Source organism: Eschrichtius robustus, chromosome 3 (assembly GCF_028021215.1).
Source record: "Eschrichtius robustus isolate mEscRob2 chromosome 3, mEscRob2.pri, whole genome shotgun sequence".
NCBI classification, from domain to species: domain Eukaryota; kingdom Metazoa; phylum Chordata; class Mammalia; order Artiodactyla; family Eschrichtiidae; genus Eschrichtius; species Eschrichtius robustus.
The window spans coordinates 60,865,803-60,886,243 of record NC_090826.1 but is presented as its reverse complement, the minus strand read 5'-3'; the positions used below and the strand labels follow the sequence as shown (position 1 = coordinate 60,886,243).

The window sequence follows — 20,441 nt, the reverse complement described above, 5'->3', positions numbered from 1 at the left end:
AGCCTTTTTTTTAGACTAGTTTAAGGTTTACAACAAAATTGAGAGGAAGGTACAGAGATTTCCCATATGTCCTCTACCTGCACACATATACCCTCCCCCAATATCAGCAACACTCACCAGAATAGTACATTTTTTACAAAGGATGATGAACCTACATTGGCACATCATAATCACCCCAAGTGCATAGTTACCTTAGGGTTCACTCTTGGTGTTGTACATTCTATGGGTTTGGACAAATGTATAATGCCATATATTCATCATTGTAATATACAAAGTATTTTCACTGCTGTAAAAATCCTCTGTGATCTGCCTATTCATCCTCCCTCCCTCCCACAATCCCTGCCATCCCTGGCAACCACTGACCTTTTTCTTGTCTCTGTATTTATGTCTTTTCCAGAATGTCAAATAATTGGAAGCATACAGTCTGTAACCTTTTCAGATTGGCTTCTTTCACTTAGTAATATGCATTTAAGCTTCCCTCATGTCTTTTTAAGGCTTGATAGCTTACTTCCTTTTAGCACTGAATGATATTTCACTGTCTGTATGTACCACAGTTTATCTACTCACCCACCTACTGCAAGACGTCACGGTTGCTTCGAAGTTTTGACAGTTATGAATAAAGTTGCTAATTTTTGCATATGGATGTCCCATTGTTTCAGCATCATTGTGAAAAAGACTGTCTTTGCCTTTGTATATTCCATTGTATTACCTTTGCTCCTTTGTCAAAGATCAGCTGACTACATTTATGGGGGTCTCTTTATGGATTCTCTATTCTGTTCATTGATCTCTTTGTTCTTTTGCCGTATCACACTGTCTTAATTACTGTCTTTAAGTTGGATAGCATCAGTCTTCCAATAGTGTTCTTTTCTTTCAATATTATGTTGCCTATTCTGACTCTTTTGCCTCTCCATATAAACCTTAGAATCAATTTGTTGATACTGACAAAATAACTTGCTGGGATTTTGATTGGAATTACATTGAATATATAGATCAAATAGGGAAGAACTGACATCTTGACAGTATTGGATCTTTCCATCCATGAATATGGGATATCTCTCCATTTATTTAGATCTTCTTTGATTTCATTCATCGAAGTTTTATAGTTTTCCTCATATAGTTCTTATTCACATTTATTAGATTTATACCTGAGTATTTCAGTTTTGGATGCTAATGTAAATGGTACTGTGTTTTTAATTTCAAACTCTACTTGTTCATTGTTGATATAGAGGAAAACAATTTACTTTTATATATTAACCTTATATCCTGCAGCCTTACTATAGTATAATCACTTATTAGTTCCAGGAGGTTATTTTTGGATTTTCTAACAAGATGATTGTGCCGTCTGTGAACAAAGACAGTTTTATGTCCTCCTTCCCAATCTGTGTACCTTTTATCTCTTTTCTTGTCTTATTGCATTAGCAAGAACTTCCTCCAGTGCAGTGCTGAAGAGGAGTGAGTGGAGAGAGGGAACATCCTTGCCTTGTACCTGATCTTAGGGGGAAAGCTTCAAGTTTCTCAACATTAATTATGACAGCTGTAGGGCTGTTATGGTCTTTATTAAGTTAAGAAAGTTCTCTTTTTTCTGTTTTACTGAGTTTTTATCATGAATGCCTGTTGGATTTTATCAAACACTTTTTATACATCTACTGATATAACCATGTAATTTTTCTTTTTTAGCCTGTTGATACGAAGGATTACATTAGTTGATTTTTGAATGCTGAACTAGCCTTGCATGCCTGGGTTAAATCCCAGTTGGTTATGGTGTATAATTCTTTTTCTACTTTTTTAGATTTGATTTGCAAGTATTTTGTTGAGAATTTTTACATGTATGTTCATGAGAGATTTTGCTTTCTAGTTTTATTTTCTTGCAATTTCTTTGTCTGATTTTGGTATTAGGGTAGTACTGGCCTCATGGAATGAGTTAGGAAGTATTCCCTCTGCTTCTTTCCTTGGAAAAAGATTGTAGAGTATTGGTATAATTTCTTCCTTAAATGTTTGGTAGAATTCACCAGTCATACTGTCTGGGCCTGGTGCTTTCTGTTTTGGAAGGTTATTAATTATTGATTCGATTTCTTTAATAGATAATAGGCCTATTCAGGTTGTCTGGTTTTTCTTGTGTGAGTTTTGGAAGATTGTGTATTTCTAGGAATTCATCCATTTCATCTAGGTTATCAAAATTGTGGACATAGAATTGTTCTTAGTATTCTTTCATTATCCTTTTTGTGTGCATGGAACCTGCAGTGATGTCTTCTCTTTCATTTCTGATATTAGTCATTTGTGTCCTCTCTCCTTTTTTCTTAGTTAGCCTGGCATAGAGGCATACTACTTTTATTGATCTTTTCAAATAACTAGCTTTTGGTCTTATTGATTTTTCTCTATTGATCTCCTGTTTTCAATTTCATCAATTTCTACTCTAATTCTTCTTATTTCTTTTCTTCTTAATTTGGGTTTAATTTTCTCTTCTTTTTCTAATTTCTTAAGGTAGAAACTTAGATTGGCGATTTTAGATCTTTCTTTTTTTCTGGTATATGCATTGAGTGCTGTGAGTTTCCCTCTAAACACAGCTTTCACTGCATACAACAGATTTTAATAAGTTGTGTTTTTATTTTTATGTAGTTAAAAATATTGTAGAATTTCTCTTTAGATTTCTTTTTTGAGCTATGTGTTATTCAGAAATGTGTTGTTTAATAATCACATATTTTGAGAATTTCCAGTTATCTTTCTGTTATTGATTTCTAGTTTAATTTCATTGTCCTCTGAGAGTAGACATTGTATGATTTCTGTACTTTAAAAAGGTATGTTTTATGGCATTATAGGGTACAAGGTCGATTAAATATATTAGGATATATACTAAGCTGTTGTACTGTACATGACTTCTTCTCACATGCCATTGGTCAGAACTTATATTGCGGCCACTCATGTAAGGGGAGCTGGGAAATACAACTTTTTTTTTTTTAAATAAGAAGCAGCTTTATTGTCATGTAATTCACATGCCATACAATTCTTCCATTAGAATTGTACAACTACATGTTTTTTGCTATATTAACAGGTAAGTACAACCATTGCCGTAGTCAGTTTTAAACATTTTCATCACCTCAAAAAGAACTGCTGTACCTTTTGGCTATTATGGATAATGCAGTGATAAACATTTATTTACAAGTTTCAGTGTGAACGTGTTTTCATTTCTCTTGCATATATATCTAGGAGTGGAATTGCTGGGTCATATGGTAATTTTATGTTAAGTCATTTGAGAACTGCCAGACTGTTTTTCACAAAGCAGCTGCACTAGTTTACATTCTCATTAGTATTGTATCAGGGTTCCGATTCTTCCACATCCTCACTAACACTTCTTTTCTGACTTTCTGATTCTAGCCATTCTAGTGGGTATGAAGTGGTATCTCATTGTAGATTTGATTTGCATTTCCCTGATGAATAATAATGTTGAACATCATGTGCTTATTAGCCATTTGTACATCTTTGGAGAGATATCTCTTGAGATACATTGCCCAATTTTTAATTTTTTTTATTATTGAGATGTAATAATTCTTTATGTAGTCTAGATATAAGTCTCTTGTCAGATATATGATTTGCAGATATTTTCTAGGCTTCTGTGGGTTTGTCTTTTCATTTTCTTGATAGGGTCCTTTGAAACACAAGTTTTCTTTTGAATTTTGATGGAATCATTTTCTTTCGTTTTTTGCTTATGTGTTTGGTTTCATATCTAAAAGTCCTTTGCAAAATCCTGTTTTATGAAGATTTTCTCCTATTTTTTCTTCTAAGAGTTTTATACTTTTGCTCTTACATTCATGTCTTTGATCCACTTTGAGTTAATTTTTATATATAGTATGAGATAAGGGTATAATTTCATTCTTTTGCTTGTGACTATCCAGTTTCTGTGTACCATTTGTTGAAAAGACTTCTTTTCTCACTGAATGGTCTTGGCATTTTTTGTTGAATATCACTTAACTATAAATGTTGGATTTATTCTGGACCCTCAATTTTATTCCATTGATCTGTATGTTTATCCTGTGCCAGTACTACACTATCTTGATTACCATTGCTTTGTACTAAGTTCTGAAATTGGGAAGTGTAAGTCCTCCTACTTTATTCTTCTTTCTCGGGTTTGTCTTGGCTATTCTGGGTTTCTTGCAATCGCATACAAATTTCAGAATCAGCTTGTTAATTTCTACAAAGAAGTCAGCTGGGTTTCTGCTTGGGATTGCATTGAATCTAGATCAGTTTATGGAATATTGCCATCTTAGTTTTTTTAATCAAAAAGTCAATAAATGTATATGGTAAAAAAAATTCAAGCAATATACAAGAACGTACAATGAAAAATAAATCTATGTCTCACAGTAGTCCCCTCCCAAGAGACAACAGCCTCTCTCTTTACATTCTCCTTGATGCTGATTATTAAAAGTAGCTCTTTGGAAAGTGTTGAGAATATTCTATTTCAATATGTAATCATGCTGATATACATGTATATTTAAAAAAATAATGCTGGGTTTTGTTGCTGGTTTAATATGTGTCTCTGCTGATGTAATTTGGCAATATATATTACATATTTTTTAAAGTGACATAACCAAATCACTAGGGAACTTCTAAATACCAAAGCATTTCACTTGGTATTAATATTTCTCTCAGTGTTTTTTATTTCTATTTGATATTCTGTCATTTATTCTGTGCTACCTCTGTAAATAAAATATTTATATGATATGTATTTGTGTGGAAAATAATCACTTAATAATTATTGATTAATGAATAACTGATGAGCTTAATGCAAGAGAAATACACTTGGTATTATTCAACAAATGTTCATTAAATGCCTACTGGGTTGAAGCAAGATCAGGAATACTACTGATTTTTTTTTTTTTTTTTTAGTGTTCTTTTGGCAAGCCTCTGCTCTTAACATATGAATACTAGGACCGTTTTATCATTTTTACATCGCTAAAAATTAATAGTCTTATTTCTGTCTAGATTGCTGAAGTCTCTTTTGCCAAAAAATCACAAAGCTGTCTCTTTTAAGTGTGTATGATTTTTGTTTGTTTTGTTTTTTATGCCATATTATGACTGTGAAACATTAAACAGTCTCTGGAGATTAGTGAAAGGGTTGATTGTATGTAAATGTGTAAGTAGGTATGCATGTTAGGAAATATCTATTTAAAATAAAGTCTTACATTTGCTAAGAAAGATCTTAATGTGAGTAATGTACCAAAAGCTTACTTGACTATGCAAACTGACAGATTTTAAATGATTGGGGATAATCAGCTTCATAGTATCCTAAACTGAAAAGATAGGCAGATGCCTATTTGGTAGAAATTTTTGGGAAATAATACTTTTCCTTTGTTAACAAATTCCTTCATTAGAAGTAATACCATATTATTTTTGCTTAAGAGGAAGGATTGCTTGTCATTGTTTCTTCTGAGACATTGTAGTTATTCTTTATTCTTTCCTACTCCTAAACTTTCTTAAGGTAGGATTTATTAAAATATTTTGAACTTTCTTTCTATTAAAGATTAAATTCTAGATCTAGATTTGAGATATTGGAAATAAAGCATATGAGAAGATATTTTCACCAGTAATATCTGTCAATAGAAATCATGTAAACTATTTTTAAGTATTTTTAAGAATTTTAAAAATGACTTTGCAGTATAAATATTGGTTTTTATATAACTTTTCTTTTGCCAGATGATGGACCTAGCCAAAGTGATTCTGTTACTGAGACTGCCATGACACTACCAAGTGAATCTAGAGTCAATGTACACGCCATCATCTCATTAAAAATATTAGACTATAGGTATGTAATTCATTCTTTTAAATGTTGCAAAACACATAGGAAACTTTCAGAAATAATCCTTCAGAAAAATTGGTGAAGAATTCATCAGAGTGCATTAGTACTTAGAATAATAGCAATTGCAAAAACAGTGATGAGATAAAAGCATATTAAAAGTACAGTGAACTTAAATGCCCATTCCTTAGGTGATTTGTGTTTATTAGGCTTAAGAGATAGATAAACAGTCGTTAATAGTAAAATTTTTATAATAAAGAACAATTTTATTATTATAAAAAATAAGAGTGACAGTATTCATTGGTAATAAAATTTTCTGACTCAGTTACCAGCATCCAGAGAGAATTTTATATTGGAGGGGCTCCTATATTGGTAACTAAAAAATAAGTATCATTTATTTAATGAACACCTCAAGCAGGCAAAGTGTGAGAGGTTGTACTCTGTTTATATATTTGAATACAAGTCAAATAATATGTCATAATAATGTGCTCTGGTAGCACATATATTAAACCTGAAATAATTACAATGTTGGTATATAAACTGAGGCAGAAGCCTAATAATTTTTATATATTATGGGTGTGTGTTCGATTGGAGAAAGAAGATACCTGTGCAGAGATTGGAAGTGGTTGTCAAGTATTCTTCAGTACTATCTAAGGCAACAATGATAAAAACAACCAGTACTGTCAAAGCTCTTGCAGTGATTAGCTCATGTCTGGGTATTGTAATGAAAATAAAAAAGAATACAGACTCAAGTCAGATAGTGACTGGATTTGTTCAGTTACCCACACAGCCAGCATTAATTTCTGGCCTCTTTTCCTTAATGTATCAGTAGGTACCACCTGCTGAGCGGTTAAGATTCAGTCTCTGTTTCAGATTTGTTATGTTCCATTCACATAGAAATCACTACCCTAAACCACCTTCCTTCTTTGACACTGTAACACAGGGTAGTACTCTTCCATACTTGTAGTGTGTCCTTCTTCTCATAGCATAACATAGCAATTTATCATGTCTTATCTTATACATAATGTATGCATTTATTCAGTAGATATTTTTGGAGTCTACTAGGTATGTATCAAATTCTATGCTAGGTGTTGTAATACACTGAATGATCAGACAGACTTGATTCCTGCCTTGGAATTTCTTAGCTTAAAATTCCTTTTATCTCTGGCTTCCATTCTCTCCACCCTGCATGATATGATTTATTGAGTTTCTATTCTGTGCTGGACATTGTACTAGGTACTTCACATATGCTCTTGCTTTTAATCATTTAAAAAATCTATCAAGTAGTATTGATACAATTTTTTTTTTTGGTGCGGTATAATCATTCCCATTCTTTAAAGGTACAGATGTCACAAAAGCATAATGAAGATAGCACTTAAGACCATACATCTTAAATTGTTTTGATTCTAAATTTATTGTAATTTGTTTTCCTTGGAGACTTTAATTGGACAGGAGTATCCTATTTAAAATATAAATTATTTCCCAATCTTAAGGCATAAATGCCTTCAACTAAAGTTTTAAACATAGCATAAATCTTCAAAGTTTAATTTGAATAAATCAGTTTCCCATGACTTGAGCATTTCTGATGGAAAAGATAGAAGTGCTCCGTCTGCACAGCAGAAAATGAGTCCTGAAAGCAAAAGTGGAAGGCATAATAACAGTGAAATCTAGGCTTTTTATCTTTTTTTTTAATCTTTTTATCTTTCTGTATACTGTATGCTTTTCTTATACAGTTCTCCCATAACACACATTATATGTAATATTGTTTTCTTGCTCATACAGTCATTCGACATTCCATTGAAGATTCTTTTAAGTGGATGAGGTTAGGCATTAAAAACTGTAAAAGAATAACATAAGCATAACAGCTAATTATAACATCAAATTGTTAAATCTGCAAGTGTCAGAGTTCTACTATACTTTCATTTAAGATTAAATTTATATTTTATTGAAAATATAACTGAAAATTTTAATGAAAAGGAAATGTATTTATATTTGCAAAAACTCTGACATAAATAACAATGAATAATTCTTCAGATTCTAATTTCATAGAACTGAGGTTTAAGGAAGGTAAATTACAAAGCTTATTTTATTAATGGAAGAACCAGGAATAGTTTAATCCAAGGCCACTACCCTGTGTACCTTTTCACATGCTAAATGAGAGAGAAATTGGTTTAGGTTATGAGAAAACTAGTTTAGTACAGTGTTGAACTTTTAAAAATGATTGTTGTCTTATAGTTAACTATATACCCAAAGAAAGTGGAGAGCTAACCTCTGTTAGAGATTTTTAAGAAAAGGGGTGAGAACAGTTTTTTAAATTATACATTTAGTTTTACTCTGAGGTAGAGGAATCTATTTACTGTTCCTTTACTGTATGACTTTTGGACATCTTAGGCTCTGAAGGTATCTCTCTGTTTTTATTCCCATTGAGTATATGACTACACAGAAGGTCTGGCACAAAGTGTTATGACACAATATGTTGTCTGAATGCCTAACAGTTAACATTTTGTGGGTTGGCAGGTTTTTTGGCATTTTTTACAGAACTTCATAATCAACTACCTTGAAAAATCTCCTTATGAAATCTTTAAAGGCCTTTAAAATGAAAAGCAATAATCATATCTTTCCAGATTGCTAAGAATGATGCATTTTAAACCATTTTTCATTTAGTGATAAACAAACAACTTTGATTCCTGATGAAGTGTTTGATGCAGTAAAAAGTAACATTATCACTTCTGTTAACTTCAGTAAGAATCAGCTATGTGAAATTCCCAAAAGGTAAGAACTGTTCGTGATGCTATTTCTGTTAAGTTGTGAATCATTCTCAGTTGTACTTGCATCTTAGTTGCAAGAATAATTATTTTTCATAGTTTTTTAATTAAAAAGTATATGTAAAATTTCTTACATTGTTAATATTTGAGGGATTTGGTAAAATTTACTTAAGTATTCCCTGAGGCACTTTTAACATTGGTTCTGAGAGATAGGTTAAAACTTTCTTTTTCTTTTACATTTTAAACTTGGAAAATAGGTATTAGAATTATTAAAAATATTACTTTTTTCCTATATCGTGAAATATCAGAGGAAAGTTTTAAGAGACCATCTAAAGCCAATTTCATGTAGATTAATAGGAATTTGGGGCTTTATGTTAATGAATTGCCAAGCCAGTGAATTTTTCCACTGATAGTAAAAACAAAATTGACAACTCTGTTAACATTTTCCTCCTAGAAAAGGATTCTTCATTTACAAACATTATAACTCATTTGCACTGTACTTTGTACTGTTTAATACATCTCTCTGGATGTTAATTATAGCAAAATCTTTAGGTTTTGAGAGAATGTTAGTTTAGTATAGTGTTGAACTTCTAAAAATGATTGTTACCTTGCCGTTAACTATATACCCAAAGAAAGTTGACAAATAGCCTTGCAATTAGAACAGCAGTATGGGAGACAGGATAGAATAATCATAAAGAATTTGGGCAGTAGAGTCAGTTGCTTGTATCTGTATCCCAGATCTGTGAGCCTTGTGGCTTTGGGCAGGTTAACTAGCTTCTCTTAGTTTCCTCAGCTGTGAAGTAGAGATAATAATAGACTTATTTATAAGAATTAAATTAAATGACATATCCACTTAAAGCATTTAACCAGTGCCTAGCACTTAATAAATACTTAAGTACTTAAAAAAAAAAGAAAAAGAATAAAAAAGATGATGTATTGGGGAAATTTCATCTGACTGCCCAAAATTTTTTTTAGATGCTTAAAATTTTTAAAAAGTCAGACAAACTATTATTTGCTTTCTATTTACAGAGAATAGTTTGAGGAATGTAGATCTTGAAAGATGATAACTTTAAGAGATTCTACTGAGAAAGGAGATCTAGTTCATCTTCTCTTTCTCTCTTGTTTAAAGTGTTCAGAAGGTATTTGATAGAATAGTTGAGCATTTAGATTGGCTCTTAGATAGGACAAGTTTGCCTTGGGGATCCTGGATCAAACAAGCTGATTGGGGATGAAGATGGAAGGAGTTAAAAGATATTATGTTATTGCTTACTTTCTCATTTTATCCCACCGTCTGGTTATTTTTATGCAAAACAGTATGCTATTCTGTTACCACAGTTATTTCGTCATTTTTTTTTCACAAGTCAAAATTGATTGCAAAAATAATACTTATTTATAAAATATTAGACTAAATGAAGAGACAAGTAATTTATGGTCTCATCACTGATTTATTCTATTGACTTCCTGGCATATTTTATTTCAAGCTGCTACCCATTTAGAATTATACATATAATTCATATCTTGACTGGTTTATTTGTCATAAACATTTTCCCGTGTTGTAAACAATACTTTAAAAATGTAATTTATATATATACCATAAGCTTGATTATGGCAGTAAATAAAACAAAACATTGTATCTCTAAGCCAAATTTTCAGAAGAATTACTAAATCAGAGTATGGCTCTCGATACATAAGTCCAAAAGCTTTCCAAAAAAGTTTTATCAGTTACATATCCAGACTCATGGTATCTTTCACAGAATCTTATTTAGCACAGCATTTGATATTCTTTCTTTCTTTTTTTTTTTCTTTGCTAATATGATAGACAAAAACGATTTACAGTTTAACTTTTGTTTTTTGGCAAATCATTTATAACATCTCTTGTTCTTAAATTATGATCAGGTTTACTTAGAAGTATTTAATTCTTCCTCTCTAAGTATTTGGCTTAAGTTGCTTAGTAGTAACACTTAGCAAACCTAGGAATTAACTTACTGTTTTCATGCAATCATGATTATCATGATTAAATGATAATTTGGATAAGAGATACTATACTTTTAAAATGTTGCCATATCATATTTAAAAAGCTTTTTGATGTATCAGATACTTCTGGTACTTAGATGGTTTTATATTATGGAGTCTAAAACGATAACTACGATGTTACAGAATATTTGTCTAACAATTTATTTTATGGATTCAAGTCACAGATATAGTATAAACATTGCCTAGATTTAACTTTTTTTGTCCATAATTGGTTTAAATATAAACTGAATGGTTTCTTAAACTTCAATCTACACTTAAGGTCAAATAGAAATTCTTGGACAGATAATATTATGGTTGTTTTTAAAAACCTATTTTGATCAGTTACACATCCAAACTGATTGCAATTTTTATGAGAAAAGTAACAGTTACAGAAAATCTTAATTAGCAAAAATAATATAAGATTTTTTTTCCTCTATAGTCTGCTTGTAGTTTTGAAGTTCTGACAGTGAATTCAAATAGTATTAACATTTAAAAATTATTTTTGTTTCAGGATTGTGGAACTGAAGGAAATGGTTTCTGATGTCAATCTCAGTTTTAATAAGCTTTCCTTTATATCCTTGGAATTATGTATGCTTCAAAAATTAACTTTTTTAGATCTGAGGTATTTATTGATACTATTGCTCCCCTTTTAAAAAAATTATTTATTTATTATTTATTTATTTTATTTATTTATTTTTGGCTGCGTTGGGTCTTCATTGCTGTGTGTGGGTTTTCTCTAGTTGTGGCGAGTGGGGGCTACTCTTCGTTGTGGTGTGCGGGCTTCTCATTGCTTTGGCTTCTCTTGTTGCGTAGCACAGGCACGTGGGCTTCAGTAGTTGTGGCACTCGGGCTCTGGAGTGCAGGCTCAGTAGTTGTGGCCCACGGGCTTAGTTGCTCTGCGGCATGTGGGATCTTCCCGGACCTGGGCTTGAACCTGTGTCCCCTGCACTGGCAGGCAGATTCTTAACCACTGCACCACCAGGGAAGCCTTGCTTCCCTTTTTTAATAGTAACTTATCTTTGTTTTTTACCTAACTTTTGCCCTTCCCCTCATGTTTTTCTAAGAAAAGAAATTGGTCTTTAGTTTATTAATAACATTTTAGGAGAAATCTGTAATTAAGCATTTAGGAAATATTTTAATCAGATGTCATTTGAAGGTAATTTACAAGTTATGTGACAAGACAAAATTACTTAAAATATTAGAAAATATTAATACATTCTTTAGATTCATGCTTAGGCAAAATTACAGATAGCACATGGAAAGTGTTTGCTTCACATTGTTTCTTTTTTAGCATAAGACTGTCAAAACCCTATGCTGGCACAACAGCTAGCATGACTTCTCTCAAAAAGAACCTGTTTGGTTTCAAAATATTATATTAACCATGCAAGGCAAGAAATAAAGAAAAAGAACACTATGAGTGGCAATAAAAAGAAAAGAAACTATTCAAGGCTCTACAGAGGTAATAGGAAGTTGAGTTTAAATATGTCCTAAATTGAAGTGACAGGATCAGAAGTGTCACAGTTTTTTGAGGGTAATAATAGGTATTTCAGGGTTAGACAGTCATTTATTTTCTTGGGCTTTAAAACTTAATTTGTAAAATATGTTTCTATTACCTGGGCTTCTTACTGCTCATATGTTGTTATTTTTAGCTGCTCTTGCTTTGCTCAAACAATAGTTAAATTACAATAAGCTATTTATATCTGTTTGAAGATTTATTCTTCCTGTACAGACAAAATTTTTTTTTATGGGATTAAAGCAAATATACTAATAACTCTGCTCCTGCTAAATGTGGAATTGCTTCTGTTTTCCAGGGGCAATTACACTGGCAAAACAGTTTAAAACCTCATTTTAGTTCAGTATTAATGGAACAGTGAGAATAAATTCCTGCCCCCATTGCTGCTGACTTTATTTTTCATCCCATTCTCCTGTGTGTGTGTGTGTGTGTGTGTGTGTGTGTGTGTGTGTGTACACGCGCATGCCTCTGTCTATAACTATACCTGGAAATTTCTAATTAAGTGACTAAAATGCGCTTTTATGTTTGCTGTCAGTAGGTATAAGACTCCAGGAAACTATAGAAACCATCATTGTGTTATTCAGCACAAATTAATAAAGACAATAACTGGAGAAAAGTACAGAGAAAAGAAAAAAGAACATATGTTGAGTTGAGAAAGTATGACTCATATATTAGGCTTGACTTCTGAATGCAAAGATATAGGTTAGAGAAAATTATTCAATTGTGATAGATAGCCATCTAGTTGGATATAACTTTTTCACAAATATTTTCTATTATTAGTACTTATACGGCCTCTAGAGTGCTTCTACCTTCTTGTTAACCTTTCTTCTAAAATTGCTCCCAGATCTTTTCAGTAGTAAATGAGATTCCCTTTACTGCTGTGTTTTATTGTAAGATCTTAAAAAACTACACATTGTGCAAATTGAAATTCTAAACTTAGAGTAGAAATGGACTTACTTAATACTTATGTAGTAGAAAGCTCCAAGTTTCTAAATATATAGAATCTCTTTATTTTCCTGTTTCATCTTTTTCATGTAATTTTTCAGTTGTTTTTGGAGTAGAATTTAATGTCTATATGTGAAATATTTCTATTCACCAAATACTTATAATACTTGTGATATCAAATAATGTAGTATTTATAAGCATAACCGAAAGGGCTCTGGCTGTGGAAAGTATTGTTGATTGCAGTTTGAAAGAGATAAGGGATTAGTTTACAGTGTTTACCCTGTTAAATCTATTACTAAAGAGTTAATTGCAGTATCAGTTGGTTGCACATTGCTATTAGGATTTGGTACATTAATCAAATACTTGAAGCAGCTGACCGATTCAGAATTCTCAGGACACAGCCTTAATGAAATCAAGAATTGACAAACTGAGCTGCGTAAATTTTTGTCTGGTCAACATTTTAATTAATTAATTTATTTATTTTTGGCTGTGTTGGGTCTTTGTTTCTGTGCGAGGTCTTTCTCTAGTTGCGGCAAGTGGGGGCCACTCTTCATCGCGGTGCGCGGGCCTCTCACTATCGCGGCCTCTCTTGTTGCGGAGCACAGGCTCTAGACGCGCAGGTTCAGTAGCTGTGGCTCACGGGCCTAGTTGCTCCGCGGCATGTGGGATCTTCCCAGACTAGGGCTCGAACCCGTGTCCCCTGCATTAGCAGGCAGATTCTCAACCACTGTGCCACCAGGGAAGGGAAGCCCCCTGGTCAACATTTTAATTATAAATTAAAGTTGTACAAATTTTCAAACTTTGTAAATCATCTTTTTTCTCTCTATTTTAGGAATAATTTTTTAAATTCTTTGCCTGAAGAAATGGAATCATTGATAAGACTACAAACAATCAACCTTTCCTTTAATAGGTAAGAAACAGAACAGACAAATCTGAATAACAATTTTCTGTGGAAAATTTGTAGGTCTTACTAGAGAATACAACTAAAAGAGCCAAATAAACAAAAAGGCCCTATATGTTTTCTTTATTTAAATATCCAGGTTTATTTTCACTTAGTTCTACTTAGAATTAAAAGTGATGTTGCTTTTTTAGAATTTTCACAACTGATGTCTAGTAGATTTTTTGTTTCTTTTACCCATTTTAAGAAACCTGTAAGCTAGTAGGAAGACAAATATGCAAATAAATAATTCTAATCGCTGTAGTGGAAGCACAGTGCATAGACATAGGTGTTTCCAGAGATTACTTGAAGGTAGAGGAGGTAGCTCTGAAACTGAGGCTTGGAAAATAGACATTTTCCAGACACACAGGGATATGGCATCCCATGTAGAGCAAATAGCATGTACTAAGGCACAAGGATGTGAGAAAATGATGGGACACGTCAAGAAGTTCAATATGGCTCGGACCATAAAGTGGGGAAGTAGAAGAGTGGAAGTCACAGATGAAGTTGGGTGTGTAAGCAGTAGCCAGCCCTTTAAGAGCTTTTTATGCCTAGTGAAATTTAGATTTTATTCTGTAAACACTATGAAGATACTACTAATAATTAAGAATAGCTAATATTTATTGGGAGCTTATTTATTAATATTTATTATCTGCTGACACTGGACTAAGTACTTTACATGTATTACCTCATTTAATACTCACAAAAGCCCTACATGGTAGGTTCTGTTATTATGTCCATTTAGAAATCGAGGATTAGGAATTAAGTAACTCACTTAAGGTTCACATAGATTATAGAGCTGGGGTTTGAGCCCAGGTGGTTTGACTCTAGAAGCTGGGCTCTTTAACAGCTATGTCATATTGTTTCCTATGGTGAAAGTTGATTCTGGTAACAAGTTAATGTAAATATTAGTAGCTATCATTTAATATATTACAGATACTATACCAAGGTCTTCATATGCATTCATTTAATCCTTATAACAAGTATATAAGTTTAGTACTATTATTATTCCTCATTTACAGATGAGGAATCTAAGGCGCAGTGATGTTAAAATATTGCCTGTTTAAGTTTTTGTTCCATCTACTCTATTATTTGTGTTTTCTCATGTGTAGGTTATACCACTGTTGCCATTATTTAAAAATATATGCACTTCTCAGGTTTCTTCTAATTTTTATTTGTGAATTGAACTGTCGGTTCTCTATTGAGCTATCAATTGCATTGTTAATTAATGTCTTTTGGGGAGCTGGCAAAACCTAACCCTAACTTCTGTGTTAACTGGTGAGCTATGTCTTTTTTAATTACCTTGTTTATGGGTTGTGCGGGAAAAAGAGGAGGTACTACTTAGGGTGGTTTGGTCCATCCATCTGTACTCCTTGTTATTGATTCTCTGATCCCTCTGTAACTTCAGAGGTGCCTTGAGTTTACCCTTCATTATTGCTTTTTTTTTTTTAAACATCAAGGCAGCAAAGGAAGGACAGTATGGGGAAGTGAAAAGGCCAACTATAAAGCTTTCTTTCAGCTCATCCTTGTCTTTTCTAGTTGAGGCAGCAGTTTGCCTCACACTAAAACCAAACTAGCTTCTGTCCCCCAAGAGATCCTCAGGGATTTTGTGTTAATTACTGAGAATTGCTCTGAGAGCCATAAGCTTTCCCATCTTTCTTGTGGCATCTTCAGGGTTGCTTTGGGTGAGAAAACCAGCAGCCTATAGTAGTTTTGTCATTTTTTCAAAAACCAAAATGAGTGTATTTATGGTTGTTGAAAAAATGACAAAACTAGTAAGTTTTGAAGCTTAAGTCAAAGCAAAGTATAAATCTCTAACTTTTACTTAAGATATTGGCAGTGATTCTCTTTCATAAGAAGTAAAAGTGAACTAAGGAAGAATACCTACATGGAGACATTATACAGAGAGCATTTCAGGAAGATTTCCTTGTCTCCTGAATGAGAAAAGAAAAACATAGGAGAATTTACTCCAAACTTTTGTTTGATTTTATACATTAAATAGAAACTGTTAAAGTCTGTCCACTTAACATATATTTCAAGGTTTTCAGAATTAATCCAGTCTAAAAAAATTTTCTGAAAAATTTAAATGCAGAACTTATACCAAATATTAAAAACTTACATTAAGAAAACTTTATCTCATGATATCAAACTTAGGTCCATCTATTTGAAGGAATGATTTTGCTTCTGATTCTAATATATTTAGGTGTTCTGTTCATGTTCTAATAGGTTCAAAATACTACCTGAAGTTCTGTATCGAATTCCCACACTTGAAACAATTTTGATTAGTAACAATCAGGTTGGATCTGTGGACCCTCAGAAAATGAAGACAATGGAAAATCTGATTACATTGGACCTTCAAAATAATGACCTCCTACAAATTCCACCAGAGCTCGGTAATTGTGTGAACTTAAGGTAAATGCACCATTCTACTAAGTTTTTCCATTCGATTTGTTGAAGCGTTGTTTTTTTTGTTTTGTTTTTGTTTTTGTTTTTTGAGGTACTCTTGCAGGCAAGTTGAAATAAAACATTTAATGTCCCGTTAAAAATAACAGGTAACAAAACTCCGAATCCCAATTCTGTTTTTCAAATGTTACCAAATATATTTTTTAGTTTTGTTTATACAGTATGTATATGTGTAAATATAGCAATTGATTGTTTCTAGTGATACTTTTCTCATCACTATGTATGTGTATAATCTGAAACTCTACTGCATAAAAATGTCAAGGAAATATAAATTCCTTAGCTGTGCATATAAGTTTTTTCAATATCTGATTACAGACTACTACCATTTTTTCAAGGCCAGTATGGTCTTTCTTACTCTGTGTTTGCTGTTACCTCAGCCTCAAGTGCCTTTACCCTGCTTTTATCAGTAATCAACCTAATTATCACCTTTGAAAACCTTTCCGATATTCCAGGCAGAGTTAGTCCCTCCTCTGATTTCCCATCCTGCTTTGTTTGGACTCATTTATACCATTTCTTTGTCCTCCTTTGGAAAAGAGTTACCCCAGTGCCTAGACCATAGTAAGCACCTAATAAGTGCTTGTTAAGTGAATATAAAGGGAATTTGAGACATGAATAGAAAGCCCAGTAGTTAACAGAATGTGTCAGAAAAATTTAAATATTGAAAACTGCATATGATGGTTTAGCATATTTTACTTTACTAGAGCAGCACTGGTATCTTTCTCTGGTACCTCATAACACTGAATTATAGAAGACAAGTAAGTTGATTCTTGTTATGTGCAATAGTTGTATTCTATAAAGTCTCCGTGAACACCAAATTAATGAATACTAAACCATTACTCCCTAGGGAAAAGAACAGAGTTAGGCTCTTTCAAGCCTCTGGTCACGTTTTCATCAGCCAATCAACATATAACCTTGTGTTATGTGTGTTTCTGTATTAAGACGCCTTATTTAATATTGTTGATTCATTAATATTGAGCTATGGCCAAACAGCACTGTGACTTATGCCTGAATGAAGCTTATCTAACATACGTATCTTCTGTGTAAGATACATGACATCCTTGTGCTTAGAAAAACTAGAAGACACTTCAGCATTACGCTTGCAGGCCATAATAAACAGTGAAATCACCAAGAAAAAGTACAATAATACAAAAAATGTTGCACTAAATAGACCATGGAAGGAACATTTGTTTATAGTATGGGAGCTGAAACAAAAAAGGCAGAGTGTCACCTTGTTTGAGCTCAGTTGGGAATGTACCTGTCAAGTGACTCAAATTTTTTGCTGCTCTGTGCATGTCCAAAATGACCTTCAAAATGCCACATGTATTGATTTGGGGGTTACTGGTAAATTTTAGTGAATAGGCAAATTAGCAAAGTCTGTTTGAGTAATGAAGATTGACTGTAATTAACCTTTTTTCTATAAATTAAGAAAATCATTCTTTAAAATAATTCCCAAGGCACATAGGAATATTTGAAGGTATAATTTAGATCTACGGTATAATATGTTGTGAATCCTTTGACTTTTATTTACATAAACACTTAAGTTATTGAAAATTAATATAAAAGTCTCTATCTTATAATTTATTTCATTAATTAAATAAAGAAACAAATCAACCAGACCTTAGATCTTAAACTGAACCTCATTTCAGAACATTTAAAATAGATTTTATATATGTGTCTGGTCAAGGGAAGGAGTATGAAGGCAGACGTGTTAATGTTCCCAGTGTGGAAAAGGATATATCGACTGTGTTATAGTCTTTGGTATGAGTGTCAGTTTGCTCATTCTAACACTTGTATAAGTATAACTCAACCATTTAGTATATGGTCATTATAGGATTGAGAAGGTGATGGGTAAAACGATGGTTCGTATCGCAGCTCTTCTGTTTAATAGCTGTGTGATCTTGGACAAGCCTTTCTTACCTTCCTGAACTTGTGTTTCCTTATCTATAAAATAGAAATATTAATGGTGCCTGCATCACAGGATTGTTAAGATAATTAAGAGAATCAGTGAATGTAAGTTACTTAGAACAATACCTTTCACATAATAAGTATTCATTTAATGTTGTTTCAGTCATTATTGTAGTTACAATTCCAATTGTTTTAATGCTTAGATTTGAAAAGGGACAAATTTTTAAAAGCACACAAATTTTACTTATAAAATAGCAAATGAAATTAGAAGAAAAGCCTCCCTAATGGAAAATGTTTTAAATTCTTAATTTCTCTCCTTTGTTTAGGACATTGCTACTAGATGGAAATCCGTTCCGTGTTCCTCGAGCAGCCATATTAATGAAAGGAACAGCTGCTATTCTGGAATATTTGAGAGACCGGATTCCTACTTAAATTGGAGTTGTTACATAATCTTGGTCATGTTAATTCTTAGAGTTCTTAAATTGATAACTAACATATTTCTAAGGTATCACGTGCATTTATAATGGTGTAACCACGTATAGTGTTCATACATTTGCTCTGAATGTTTTGCATAAGATTTATCCTCACTTTCATTCCCTTATAACACAGCAAACAGTTTCTTCAAAAGTGAATTTTTATTTATCATACTTTAATATTTTTATAATGACAAAGCATTGTTGTAGAGATGGGGTTTTTTTTCCCATTTCTGTTTGTGTCACGTATATTATGACCAATTGACTTGAATATGACCATCCAATTTCTACCTTTTTATTGGCTATAAAATTGAATTGAATTTTATTTAATACTGTTCTTTGGCATTTAAAAAAGTAAGACTTTTCATTATCCATAATAGAACTTTTATGACGTGGTTGGTGTCAGTATAAGTTTCAAGTTAATATTTACTGTCTTTTTTTTTGTTTATGTAGTTGAAATATTTTTTCCTAGCCTTTTTTACATGTTTCATGAAATCATTTTGTCGGGGTTTCTAATGTCACAGAAATGCTACATAAGATATAGTTATTGGTGGAGAAAGTAATAAAAATGTTGTTATAATTGCTCTCACAATTCTGAATTTAAAACTTGACTGGGAAGTACTGAAATTTTATTAATTTTTATGGATAACAGCAACAGAAAATAATAGCATATACTACATAGACATCTTGAAATGTATTTTGTTTAAATACTTACTAAGCAGGTATTTGTATATATAATTACTCTGTTGATGTGTTCTAATCCATCCTTGTGCATTTTTTTTATTTCCAGGGTCTTAAATTTTTAAATATGCTTGTAGTCATTGGTAATTTTCTAAAAGGCAATTTGTTATATTTGATAAAAATCAAATATAAACATTTGTATTTATACCAAAAATATCAGAAGTAGGCTAGTCAGTCATTATAAAACATACTATGTGATTCTATTAAGTAACTAATCAATAGAATGTATATTAGTTTATATAAATAGATGGGTGGATAGGTACGTAGGTAGGTAGATAGACAGGTGGATGGATGGATAGATAGCTTTTGGATGATTGAGACATGCTCATATTATGAAAAAAATCATTGCTAATAAAGATAAATACTACATGTTCATTAAAAAGTTACATTTTTCAAATATTGATTACAATGTTTATGTTTTTGGTTTAAAAGAAACATGCCCTTTTCATACAACAACTCTGTGGCTGCCTAAGAAATCTGCTTCAGTATTAAACAAAAGCCATTTTACAATAAGGTGACATTTTATTATTTATACAATAAAGAGACTTTTATGTTATTCAAAACACTTTTTTAAATACTGAAAAAGTTGAGTACACCAAAGCCGAAAAATGGCTCTGCTATACACTGCACAGCATTATTTTAGTCCCTGTATTTTGTATCTGTACAGAAAGCATCTTCAAAATGCATTCTAATCACATTGTACACCTTTACTGATTAGTGTCAATACGTAAAATAAAACTGGAGAACACAGCTTGCATTTGCAAATTAACTGACCAAGTAATTTCACTGATTCAGTAAATTTAAAATATAGATTCATAGGACTTCTTTGCACATAAAATGAAGTAGCTTTCAAGATTGTCATGGTCTCATACTGCAAAAAAAACATTAACTACATTCA

The 20,441-nt window shown here is 32.1% G+C and overlaps 1 protein-coding gene across 3 annotated transcripts in view; it reads left to right on the top strand.

Annotated features, from left to right (window-relative positions):
• The window catches only part of LRRC40 (leucine rich repeat containing 40), a 51,607-nt gene extending 31,667 nt beyond the window's left edge, over window positions 1–19,940 (top strand). For all 3 annotated transcript variants that reach the window (XM_068540092.1, XM_068540094.1, XM_068540093.1), the window contains 6 exons: window positions 5,689–5,797; window positions 8,453–8,560; window positions 11,078–11,188; window positions 13,857–13,934; window positions 16,188–16,373; window positions 18,656–19,940. In XM_068540092.1, coding sequence (XP_068396193.1) covers window positions 5,689–5,797; window positions 8,453–8,560; window positions 11,078–11,188; window positions 13,857–13,934; window positions 16,188–16,373; window positions 18,656–18,761 — 698 coding nt within the window. In that variant the 3' untranslated portion in view covers window positions 18,762–19,940. The remainder of the gene's footprint in view (window positions 1–5,688; window positions 5,798–8,452; window positions 8,561–11,077; window positions 11,189–13,856; window positions 13,935–16,187; window positions 16,374–18,655) is intronic.
• Window positions 19,941–20,441: the final 501 nt, after the last annotated feature.